A 12,732-nucleotide genomic window follows, 5' to 3' on the forward strand; every position below is an offset into this window, starting at 1 on the left:
ATGAATTCTACACATTAATGACTAAATCTGAGTATTTTACAACAAACAATGACAAATTTGCTCCCTTACTAAATTACTTTGATAACACATGGATTGACCATTTAAGCAGGTTGGGTCACATGAGGAAGCCAGGGATCCTTGTTTAATGGTGGAACTGTTACACAACCTGCTTAGAGGGAGGTGCAAAGACTAATAATGCCATAAAGGGATGGCACAACTCCTTCAACAAATCAATTGGAAAACCTCACCCAAACTTTTATAATTTCCTGAAAATTTAGAAATTTTGAGGAAGGAGAAACATTTCCAAGAAATGAGAATTGCGCAAACATTGACAGGTAGTCCAAACCCACGCGTTTCAAAGAGAACAAAAGAAATATCCGAGCAACTATTGGGTCAAATTCAATAATTTTTGTTGATTATGTCTTCAGACTACCGTGACAATATTGCACGCATACTACATTTCTTACAAACCTAGCACTTATTCTATCTTGATTGATCGTGATTTATAAACAACCTCTATTCAAGAACAGTGTGTTGAGCACTCCAATAATCCAAAGTAACAAATCCATAGTCCATGAAGATTTCAAAATATTGTTATAAACTAACAAGGGAGCCACCCCCCCCCCCCCCCCCCCCAGTGCCTTGAGACCCTCACGGGTGAGTAGCACGCTTTACAAACCCCTGATTTATTGATTGATTTAATAAAAAAGACACAGATTGGTGTAGCCATATTTTCCTACAAAACAAGAGTTGGAAAAATTACTGTGTATTCTAAAAATAGGCAAACCCTCCAAATCTGAAAAAGGCGTGTTTTAAAAAAAAAATGCAACAACAAATTCATTTATCAAATCCACTGTCCAGATGATAGGGTTCACTTCATATCCTTTAAAGCAATGTCCCAAATTCCGAAAATCAAATGATGCACATACTCAAAATGTTTTGTGTAAACAAAACATCCTGGAAAACAATTCAAAATGTCGCCAAAGCCCAATAGCCGATCCAGCACATCCATTTTGTCCTTACTCCCACGTGTTTTCAGTGGTGTCGCAAAAAATGTTCAACAAAATTGCTATCTTTTTATTATATTTTAAAAGAAATCCTATTCTTTCTTAAAATGAGTTTTTTTAAGACAAAAAAATCAAACCAAAGTGGGCCTACAACAGATAGCTGCAGAGGAATGAAAAAGTGGTTAAAACATCCAAAACATACATCTTACTACTAACAAGCATCTAACTACCTCCCTCCTTTTTCCCTAAAATAGCCACCCATAATCTCTGTTTCAGAACTTTAATTTTTCTTACTTGACCGCAGCTCTTCCTTGCTTCTGATCTTGACCGCAACGCTCCACTGACTGTAGAAACAAACGCACAACTGCATATGTGAACCCTGAAAGGAAAAAAGAAAACAGGACAAATTCTCCCATTTAACTCAATGGAAAAGCGTGTGAAAGTACTTTAAAAAATTGTGTACAATTTGTTAATAATTTTTTTTAAGGCATTTATTTTTTAAAAAGAATTAAAACTATGTAATATTTTTAGAAACTTTTCAAGAATTGTTTTGCACTATTAAATATTATTTCAAATAAACAAAGTTAAATGTTTAGCTTTTATGTGTTTTTAAAAATGATTTAAATAAATATATTTTTTCGCACAATTAAAAGTGTGTTATTTATTTACAGTTTATTTAAATATTAAGGGGCCTATTCCGATCCGGGTCGGAACGGCACCGAAGGCGATCCGGCCGGAAAAACTACGAGCCGTACGAGCAAGCAAGTACGATGCATGCGTCTGACAGCCTGTGCGAGCCAGAGTGTCCGGCTCGCAAAATGTCCGGGTGGTTGCCTTTGGGGGTCCACGTCGGACCCCCTGTTATCCGCAGCCCTATGACTCGGACACAGGGAGAGACCCAAGGGTCCCTCCAACACAGGCATGTACGGTGTGGATGGCACCGACGCGTACCCACTGTAGGGGGCGCCCTTGCGCAAGACATACCCATTCAGTCAATGGGAGCCCATGTACGCGTCGTACGACCGGCTCCCTTTGACTTCTATGGGAGTCCGATCGAACCGAGTCTGGCAGCATACGGCCGCATCGTACTCGCTCGGTCGGACTGCAGGACTCCGGCTCGGTCGGAAAACACTCCAGATCCGGCTCGGTCGGAGTGCTATCCGACCCGGATCGGAATCGGCACCTTAATAGGTATTACATCTCCCCATGCTAAACATCTTTTTTTTAATGTATAATCATATATTAATTGATTTCAAATTAATACTAATTGACTCAGTATTAATACACTCCCATGCCCAAAACCCCTATATCCCACAAATCTCCATGCCAGATGGTGGATGTTATACACCCAAGAGTAGGTTTTGGTTTTCTTAAAGAAATACCAATAGTAACATAAATATTTAAAATAAAATAATATCCAAGTACATCCAAGTGTGATTATTTCCATTTAATAGTTAATGAAATTAATAGTAAAGGATAAAAAAATGATTGCCCAAGTATTAAAATAATGCCTGAGAATTAATACACTCCCCACCCAAAAGCCAATTTCCCAAAACCCAATGTCCCACACATCCTGTGCCAGAGGATGTGTGTTACACACCAAAGACTATGTTTGAGATTTCTTTTAAAAGTAATAATTGTATCATCAATATGTAAAGAAATGAATACCTGGCTATTAAAATCAATACTTGGGAATTGATTCACTCCCCCACCTAAACCCCTATTTCCCTCACATCCTGTGCCCAAGGGTGGGTGTTACACATCCAAGAGTAGTTATTTAAAAATGTTCAAAAAATAAATATTAATATAATAAATGTAAATAAATCAAAATCCCTGCATGTTAATACACTCCCATACCTAAACCCCCTATGTGCCTCACATCCTATGCCAAAGCCAACTGTTACACACCCAAGAACATTTTTTTGTTTTTTTTAATGAATCAAATTATTATTAATTATTTAAATACATTAATACTCAGATATTAAAATAAATACCTGAACATTAAAACACTCCCCCACCCAAAAACTTTATTTCCTTTACATCCTGTGGCAGAGTTTGGGTGTTAAACCCCAGGATATCTTTGAAAATATTGTTTTAAATATTAATATTGATTGCATATATATTCAAATACATTAATACCCTGGTATTAAAATGAATACCTCAACATTTATTCACTACCTCCCCCAAACCTCCTATTTCCCACACATCCCATGCTGGAGGGTGGGTGTTACACACCCAAGAGATTTTCATTTTTTTTAAAATAAATCAAATAAAAAAAATATATAAATGAATACCCAGGTGTTAAAAATAAAACCTGAGTATAAAAATATACTCCCACCCAAAATCCCTATGTACCTCACTTTCATTTTGAATTATATATTTAAAATTATTTTTTTAAAACACAAAACCTAACGTAAAAAAATGAAACATCGATCTTTCATGACATTATTTCAATATGAAAACTTACCTATTAAACTCACCATAAAATGTGTTGCGTGGTATGCGTCGTGACGGCATCTGCATTGTAATGGCATGCATTGTAATAGCATGCTGTGTACTGTCTTCTACATTGTTAAAAAATGTGTTGTAAAGGCATTATGTTGTAATGCCTGTGTTGTAATGGTAGTTTCCCCTCCAGCTCAGGATCCATAAACCTGCACTTTTTTTCCGGCATGGACATGTTTCTAATGAGTGATGACCTAGTAATATCAGAGGATGGCAGTGGATTCTGCTTGTCTTGTTTCAAGTTGCTTTGTCCACACAAAATCTAGGTCTGCAGACTCCTACACAGGAAGGAGTTGTTGGTGTACTTTTGTGGTGTCTCAATTTCCTTTTGCTTGTTGCTCTGGCTGTTTCTGTTCTCTAGGGATATTGGGGCTGATTTTGATGCCGGTCATACACGAGTCCGATCGCCATCCTGTCGGCAACAGGACCGGCTGACAGGGAGTTGGTGGTTCCGCCAGACAAATTACAGTCCGACTGCTGTGAAGGCAGTCAGAAACTTAGAAACATGCCTCTTAGCATTGAGGCTTGTACTGCTGCCCGAGAAACTGCTGCAGCACAAGCCTCACTGCTAAGAGGCATATCTGTAAACATCCCTGCATCTTGTGACAGGCATCATGCGGAGCCTGCTGCACGGTGCATTGATGTTATGGGGGGCACCATAGGTGCCCCCTGAACTCATAGCTGAGGGCCAAGGAAAAGTCACATTCTGCCTGCCTTTTCATGGCGGGTGGAACGCCATGAAATAGAAGGCAGAAAGGGACATTGTAATACCTAAAGTGATCCCTGAGCAGGCACCGTTCCTATCGTAGGTTTTACTATCCCTCTGACGGTCCAACGGGCTGTTTGAGCCCATAGAATGTGAGGTGGGCGGTCACTCTGCCAGATGCCTCCATTCGCCGCATCCTAATGCGGTGGGCTGACCTGCCATGGCCGATGTTGGTAGGACCCCCACCAATTACCTGACGGTGGCGGTCCCACCGCCATCGTAATCAGGCCCTAAGTTACATACTCCTGGAACTTTGAGTGCCTGGAAATGGCCAGTTCCTGATGTTTTATGCATGCACTATTGCTTGGGTGAGGTATTTGGGGCACGCCCTAAATAACAGATGTGGGGCCATATGTATCAAGCAAAATTGCGATCGCAAACGCCGAAATTCGCCGAATTCGGCATTTGCGATCGCAATTTTGCTAAGTGGTATGTATGAAGGCAAATCTGCGTGCAAAATAAGGAATCGAAAAATTTGCGATTCCTTATTTTGCAATTGCATTTAAGGAATCGCAAATTTTGCGATTCCTTAAATGCAATGTAAGAAGCACCAAAAAATTGCAATTTGGCCTTAAGGAATCGCAAATTACCTCCAACTACAGGTTGGTGGTAATTTGCGATTTCTTTCAAAAATGCATATTTTTGCATTTTTCAAAGTGGCATGTGGCGCACACACATGCCCTTAGGGCATGTATGTGCGCCACATGTGCACCCATGCTCATTTCAGGGGTGCAACAGGGTGTCCTTTTTACACCCTGGCACACTTGAAATTGCATTCTCAATTTGCGATTCTCTAATTGAGAATCGCAAATTGAGTGTCTTCCCATTCATTCCTATGGGCCTCTAGGCCCATAGAAATGAATGGGGAGGTATTCCTTAATTGCAAATTGCAATTTGCAATTCGCAATTAAGGAATATGTAGGATTCGCAAAATTATTTACAAATCCTACATACATAGCATTTTGCGATTCTCAAATAGCGATTCTCTAAAAATCGCTATTTGAGAATCGCAAAACCAAAGTTTAATACATATGGCCCGTGGTTTTTACCATATGCACCAAATAACCAACATTCGCTATAATACACATTTGCGCTAAATAACCATTCCGCTGTACACAGTAAAAACTCGTAATCAATGCTACTTAACAAAGCAACACAAATTAAAGAGCAAAGAAGAAATATGTTTAGCACTTTTATATTCCATATAGGTACCCTATATCTGAGCAGGCTACATTGCAACCTTTCACCTCTATTCTTCCCTACATTACATACATACCGGTTCTTGGGCCCTGACCTTTTACCCAGATATGACATTGCATTCAGAACGCAGGCTTTTCCCTGGTTCGATTCTCATACATTATGCATGAGGCTTTTTGAAGCACAGCAGGACTAACAGTAGGATTACCATTTCCTGTATAATATCTCTTTATAAAGTTCAGGCCCAACGTCATCCTTTAGGCCGACACAGTAACACAGCAAGGTAGGACCCCTGGGTATACAGACATCATGTCTTGCTTAGAAAGACAGAGGAGACCGTGACTTCCCGGCTAACACACTGACCAGAGAAGCTGAGGTTTCTGCATGCAGATGCTCCAGCTAGCAGTGGTCTAACATTCCTCGTGGGGTGTGCAACTCTAGACCAGGACAGGGTCCCATATTCTTTAACTCTCAGGTAATGGGGGTTGACTAGATCCTAGAGGGATTCTTGGCATAACACCTACATAGATGCTAGGTACATTTAGGTACATCTAGTTAGGGAGACATCGCAGGAGTACGCACTTTTAGGTTGCACTTTTTATCATGTGTTTTATGTACATGTATATATTCATGATTTCTGCAAGATGGTAGAACTATGCCATCCCTTTACTTTTGTAATTTTGCTAATCATATATCTCTGCTACTGTCTAATGGTTGTTGCAGCTCATCTATTCTACACTAGAATAACAACTGTTCAATAAATCCTTATTGACAAACGCCCAGTATGTTTATTCTGTGTATCTCTGAGACAAACTAAGTGAGCACGAGTGACTGAGCGAAAGGTGGTATATTGTTTCCAGGATCCTGGGGAATCCTGGTTGTCATGTTCTGAGGTTGCCAAGAACTATTCTTTCCCTGATAAGAGGAGACTCTGGTGGCACTGTGAGCTAGCTGATACAGACAGGCTAACATATCTGGTGGGGGTGCACAGAATCAGTCTGCCACCAATCCCCAGTTTATGTTATCCAAACGGGCAGATCCTGTATAGGGTATATAGGAACTATGCAACAGCACTGAGTGGTGGCTCTAAAGTAACTTGAGGCTTTCCAGGGAGCAAAAGCTATCTGTAATAATAGGAATGGATGGCAGAATAAAAGAGATACAGATAAGGTAAACTGGAGAGTACGGTATAGGGATGTGTCAAGGTACATAACACATGGGAATGGGTAAGGTTAATAAAAAAAGAGATTCATTCATGAAAAAAGTTATGGTCCCCTTTAAATAAATGAATGATTAATATTAGAACAAGAACATAATAAAATATGACAAAAAATTACAAATATGAGGTTTACATTAGATTCATGTGAACCTAATAACAAGGAATAGTGTAAAGTTAATAATCATAGAGAATCTCAGTAATATTCACTCCCCCTTTACTCGCCTAAAATTAATCTCAAACCATAACAAGAAACTCAATAATGCATCATAATATGTCTAGGTGCTGCAAGTAATAATGTGCACATACATGCACCTTGATGCTCTGCAAATTGCTCGGGTGCTGCCTAAAGTGCTAGGGAACTGCCTGTAATAGTAGTTTGCCATTCAATGGAGAGAGAACAGCTGGAAAGAGAAGGGAGGGCACATTTACATTTTATGAAACTCCTAGATGGCACCTATGTCAACAATTACTGTGCTACTCAATTCCTGACCACAGTCTCTTTGCTGGTTATGGCAGGCAAAGTGTGGAGCGCAAAAGTGTCCCTATATTTGAGAGTAAAAGCACATCAGAGATGAAAGAGTTCTATGTTTACAATACCAGGCACAAAGGCCTCCAGGGAATGCAGAGAGAGGACCCTAATTGTCACCCCTAGGATTTTCTTTTGACACAACAAATACTGCCACTAGGCAACTACTGAAGTTATGCTTCATACAAAGTAATATGAACAAACGTCTTTTCGCAGGTCAGCGTTTCCACTTCCAGTTCCCAGTTCAGTGACAAAAACCAGTTTCCATCTTTTCTCCGGACCATTCCAAGCAATTATGATCAGGTTCATGGGATTGCTCGGCTGGTGGTACATTTTGGTTGGACCTGGGTGGGTATATTGGTCAGCGATGATGACTATGGATTGCAGGCATCCCAGATCCTGAAGAAGGACCTTGAAGGAGCTGGAATCTGCATTGCTTTCCACGAGACCCTACCCGATCCTAACTTCACATCAATCCTCAAAGTCAACCGCATCTTGGAAGTGATCAAAGTCTCTTCAGCTACTGTTATCCTTGCTTTCACATATGGAACATTCCTCACTCCCTTAATGACTAAGTATGCAAAGCAGGGGGGGATGAGCGGGAAGACCTGGATAGGCAGTGAAGGCTGGTCTATGCCTGTTTACTTACCTAAGGATATTGCCGGCTCATTTAGTGGCACCCTTGGATTTGCCATTCATGAAGGACAAATGCCAGGATTTACAGAGCACATCTTGAAGGTGAATCCTCTTAACTCTCCAAATGATATGTTTGTGCAACGGTTTTGGGAAGTAGCCTTTGGTTGCCAATGGCCTAAGCCAGGAAACACCTTGACTATGGATAACACCACAACTAGTACAGGCAAAAACCTCTGCTCTGGTGATGAAAAACTGGAGCCATCAAACAGCCAATACCCATATGATTCAGACTTGACGTATACATACAACGTTTACAATGCAGTCTATGCCGTGGCTCATGCACTACTTAACATGCAGTCCTGTGTGCCTGGAGAAGGTCCTTTTGCCAACAGCACATGTGCTGTCCTCCCGAATATTAAACCCTGGCAGGTAATTTATATCAACTGATCCAAATGCAAATACTTCAGATTGTTTATAATGAAAGTAGACTGTATATTGATAAGAGTGTGTCACTTATTATGGATAGCACTTAGTTATTTTTAGAAGCGTTCTCATTACAAGAACAGAAGCCTGTTTGATTAACTCTCGTTGACCAGCTTGGAAAGTCAGACCTTTCCTCCTGTAGGATTAATCCTAAACTTGGATCAGATTTACAACTGGTTAGGGTTAACAAAAAATGCCAGTAGCACAGCAAGCAACCTATGTCAGTTATTGATTTATAGTTAGGAATGATTTCCAGCAGGTGAAAATTCAGATGAGAATGTGGTCTATAATATTATAATAATCATAGAAATTGGTTGTTATTTTTGATTCTCTACAAGGAAAATATTTTCCCACTACACTTCCATTTAATTTAGGCTCTTTCACCCCCCTCACCACCCATTTTCAGGCAACAAAAGAACTTTACTGGAGAAAATGTTATCATGCTGTCAATGCAGTAAATTACCAGCAAGAGTATTTAGAAAGGTGGAAATGTAAACGTTTGTTCATGTTTACCGATTTGTGCAAGTATAACCACTCTGGAACACCCACAATCCAAATGATAATTGTAAATTTGTGAACGTGGATATTTAACCATACTGGAGGAATTTAAAGGCCAGATGTACGACCCTTTTTTTGCAGCCGCAAATAGGCGATCCTCCCGTTTGCAGCCGCAAAAAAGGGTAACAGCATGTACAAATGCTATTTTGCGAGTCACTGACTCGCAAAATAGCATTTGCGAGACTCGCAATTAGGAAGGGGCATCCCTTCCTAATTGTGAGTCAACATGCTATGTACTAATGTTTTGAGGATGCATTTGCAGCCGCAAAACACTCACAGTTTCCCACCTACTTCAAGTAGGTGGTAAACCACTCGCAAAGGGGAAGGGGTCCCCAGGGGAGTATGGGGGAACATACTTTTAAAGAGCAGGCAGCTATCCCAGAGACCAATGCCTGCCCTTAAAAAAATTAAACTGAAAAGTTTCATTTTTCTTAACCCCTTGTGTGCTCATTACGAGCCCAGCTCGTCATGAGGCACAGTGGAGCTTTGCTCATGACGAGCTGGGCTTGTCATAACGGTCGTGCTCCGCCCACGTGCGATTGATTCCCCGCCTGTGCGGGAGAATCAATCAGTGGGCGGAGTCGTGACGAGCACAGCTCGTCATGAGCACAGCTCCACTGTGCCTCATGATGAGCTGGGCTCGTCACGAGCACAGCGCCGCCGCCCCCCCCGCGCCGAGGTGGAATTACCCCCGCGGCGAAGGGGTTAAGGAAAATGGGCTGCATTAAAAAAAAACTGCTTTATTAAAAAAGTAGTCCCAGACATAGTGGTCTGCTGACCCCAGCAGGCCACTATCCCTGGGAGGGCTTGCATTCCTAATGGGCTTGCAAATTGCGAGAGGCTCCTTAATATTAATGAGCCTCGGAATTTGCGACCCCATTGGGGAATCGCAAAACAGTGTAATAACACTGTTGTACATTTTATTTAGCGCCTCGCAATTTGTGACTCGCAAAGAGTTGCAAATTGCGAGGCGCTAAATGAAAGAGTCGTACATCAGTCCCTAAGTATTTTATATTCTTACTGCAAGGGTAAAATAGCATCAATCCAAATTTTGTGGACATAGTAGGGTATCAGCCCAGTAACTGGCTGTTTTTTGCAAATGTAACTTTCAAATATGTTCACAAAAAGCTTTAATTGCCAAGTGCTGTAATGGGAATATGACAACTTTTTAATTTTGTCCGATCTGATTCATTTAGACCCTCATGGGAGGCCTACAAAGCTGAACAGTCTTTGTATTCCACTGGAAATTTCCCTGGTGGGCTGGAGTTCTTGAAGGCCAGTTTTGAAACTCCAAGAACTCTCTCTCATTTCCCCAGGCTACCAGAGGCTAAGGGCATCAGGCACATGGAGGCTTCTAAAAAGAGAGAAAGAGTGGGCGTTAGGGGGAAGGTACAGAGAAAGTGATTAGAGGAGAGCAGAAGAGAAAACGGATGGTTGAAAAGACAGAGATTGAGCAAGGAGATGAAGGGAGGGGTATGGGCACAGCATTTTTTCCAGAGCTACATTTGGCTCCTCAGTCTGGCCCTGGAGGTCCACCGGGTATCCTGGATTGCAAGAGGTCCCACATTTACCCTGCCAGCATAGGATTGCCTGCCCAATTTAGGGATCCCAGCTGCTTTAACAGGGATCAATATCTCTGTGCATAGGAAGCACTTTTAGCCTATTGATTGCTGGATTTGTCGCCATGTTGTTGTGCCTTCTTCGCAAACTGTCAGGGAATTTTGTGAGGAGGCAATTATTGATTTTCCCTGCTCTGGTTTGCCAAGCCTCATAATGGTGGACCAATGCAGGGGAAATCTGCATCAGGTGGTTTGCACTGACTAGAGTGGGCCTCCTAGTGCAGTAAAGACAACTGTCTTCTGGCTGTCCATGGCAGTAGTTTCAGTGCATATGGGCCACTGTAAAAAAGGCTCATTAAAACGTTTCATCTGATTCAGAATATCCCATAAACATATACATGCAATTCAACCTTAAGGAACATCACACACCTGTGTCTCACTTCTGCTGCTTCTCATGTGGTTTCCATGTTCCAGCTTCTCTATTACCTGAAGAACGTGCGATTTCAGAACAAACTTGGAGAGGAGATGTACTTCGACCGCAACGGTGATCCTCCAGCCACTTACGACATCATCAACTGGCAGTTGCAGGATGATGGCAATATACGCTATGTAAAGGTGGGGAACTTTGACTCCAGTTTCCCTATTGAGCGGGAGCTGCACTTCAATGCCAGATCCATCCAGTGGAACATGAAAAGAACTCAAGTAAGAAATGCATGGAACCAACAAAGATTTTCCTGATCCCTATGCTAGGACCCATGTTTTATAAAAGACCTATTGTGAAAAACCTCCCATTCACCAGCTAGAACATATGATTTTATTTGCTTTTGTGAGGTGGAGAACCTTCCAAAAGTGCTTTATATGGTAACAATTTAGCACATGTTGACAAGTACACAGGTTGATGTTCACACTTAAAGATAGTGATAGATATGTAGGTTTAAAATGGAATTGTAACATTATAATATCACATTGCAAAAAAGCACCAAGACAGAAAACCTAATACAACTTCACTCTTTTGGGGTCAGAGGCCAAAGGTGGAGGTGGTAAGATTGGTTTTCATTATTCCTATGAGTAGTCAAATACTGGGAAGATATCATGGTGAGTTATACACACAATGTAAAGGTCTTTGTGTAGCCAGTAAGATAAAATTGAAACCTGATTCAATCAAAGCAAGTCTTTCATATTTCTGAGGTTGATGCATTAATAGTGATTGTATTGTGCTATCATCCTATAGAATTATGGACCACTGTTGATGACTATACCATTTAAATGCCCTCTCACCAGTTGTTAGTGTTGCGGGAATATTTCAGGAACAAAAGACACAATATTCTAAATTAAATATGGAGCATTATAGGAAAAACTAAAAGACAACGGTGATGGCTTACACCAACTAACAATAGCCCTCTGTCATTTTTTGTCTTCAATCGTATACACATCAGTTTAATATTCTATTACAGCATCACAGCCTCTGGCTGACAGCACACATGGTTGTTGCAGTCCCTTTCCCTGAGTTATAGGCCCAAACCACATACCTTTTAGAACCGGTGTAGCCTGAGGTAGAAGGGCTATAATGCTATTAGAATATTTCAGCCGCTGGGGTTAAAATGTTCTGAAATGAAGAAGACGAAAGACAGAGATAAAAAAACAGCATCAGAATGTTGGATCAGAAGGGTTATACCAGCCTTTTTAGCACTGAGCTATTTTGCTGTTTTCAACCAAACCATTAACAATCCAATGAACTATTAAGTGGTATAAGGCAATAACATTGGTGATGAGTCCTACATGAATGGGATATGATATTATTAGATATAACAAAATCAAAATACAACATTTGTTTTGGGTATGCAACTTCAATGAAGTGTCATCATTTAGTATGACGCACCTTTCACTTTTGCTGCAAATATGACATTTCACCACTTGGTTTCGCGCAATTAAATACACATCACTAAAGTGAGTTTGAAAAGACAACAGCGAACAACTTGATTGTAATGCACCTAGGGAAAGATATTGACTAAGTTTGAAAATTTGAGAATGTGCCACGGGTGGATGTATGGGATGCATGTCAACACCTATGCTCCACTCATGGAATGCTTTCCAGCTTAAAATGTAACATAACATACTGCAAGCATCAGTGTTGCATTACATTTCTTGACAAAGCAATGCAAGGCAGTCCAAATTGCCCCTTTGGTGGCTTCGTAAATATTATTGAAGACTTTGTGTTGCCCTTGTATTACCTTGTGCAATGCAAGGACAGTGCAAACGCTTGATAAATCTGGGAC

The 12,732-nt window shown here is 40.9% G+C and overlaps 1 protein-coding gene across 1 annotated transcript in view; it reads left to right on the top strand.

Moving 5' to 3' along the window:
* Nucleotides 1–12,732, top strand: part of LOC146782683 (extracellular calcium-sensing receptor-like) — a 316,336-nt gene that overhangs the window by 92,877 nt on the left and 210,727 nt on the right. Inside the window, exons 3-4 of the mRNA XM_085637178.1 lie at nucleotides 7,437–8,285; nucleotides 10,931–11,158. Of these exons, the coding sequence (XP_085493304.1) occupies nucleotides 7,437–8,285; nucleotides 10,931–11,158 (1,077 nt within the window). The remainder of the gene's footprint in view (nucleotides 1–7,436; nucleotides 8,286–10,930; nucleotides 11,159–12,732) is intronic.

The sequence above is a fragment of the Triturus cristatus genome, chromosome 12, assembly GCF_964204655.1.
Source record: "Triturus cristatus chromosome 12, aTriCri1.1, whole genome shotgun sequence".
NCBI classification, from domain to species: Eukaryota; Metazoa; Chordata; class Amphibia; order Caudata; family Salamandridae; genus Triturus; species Triturus cristatus.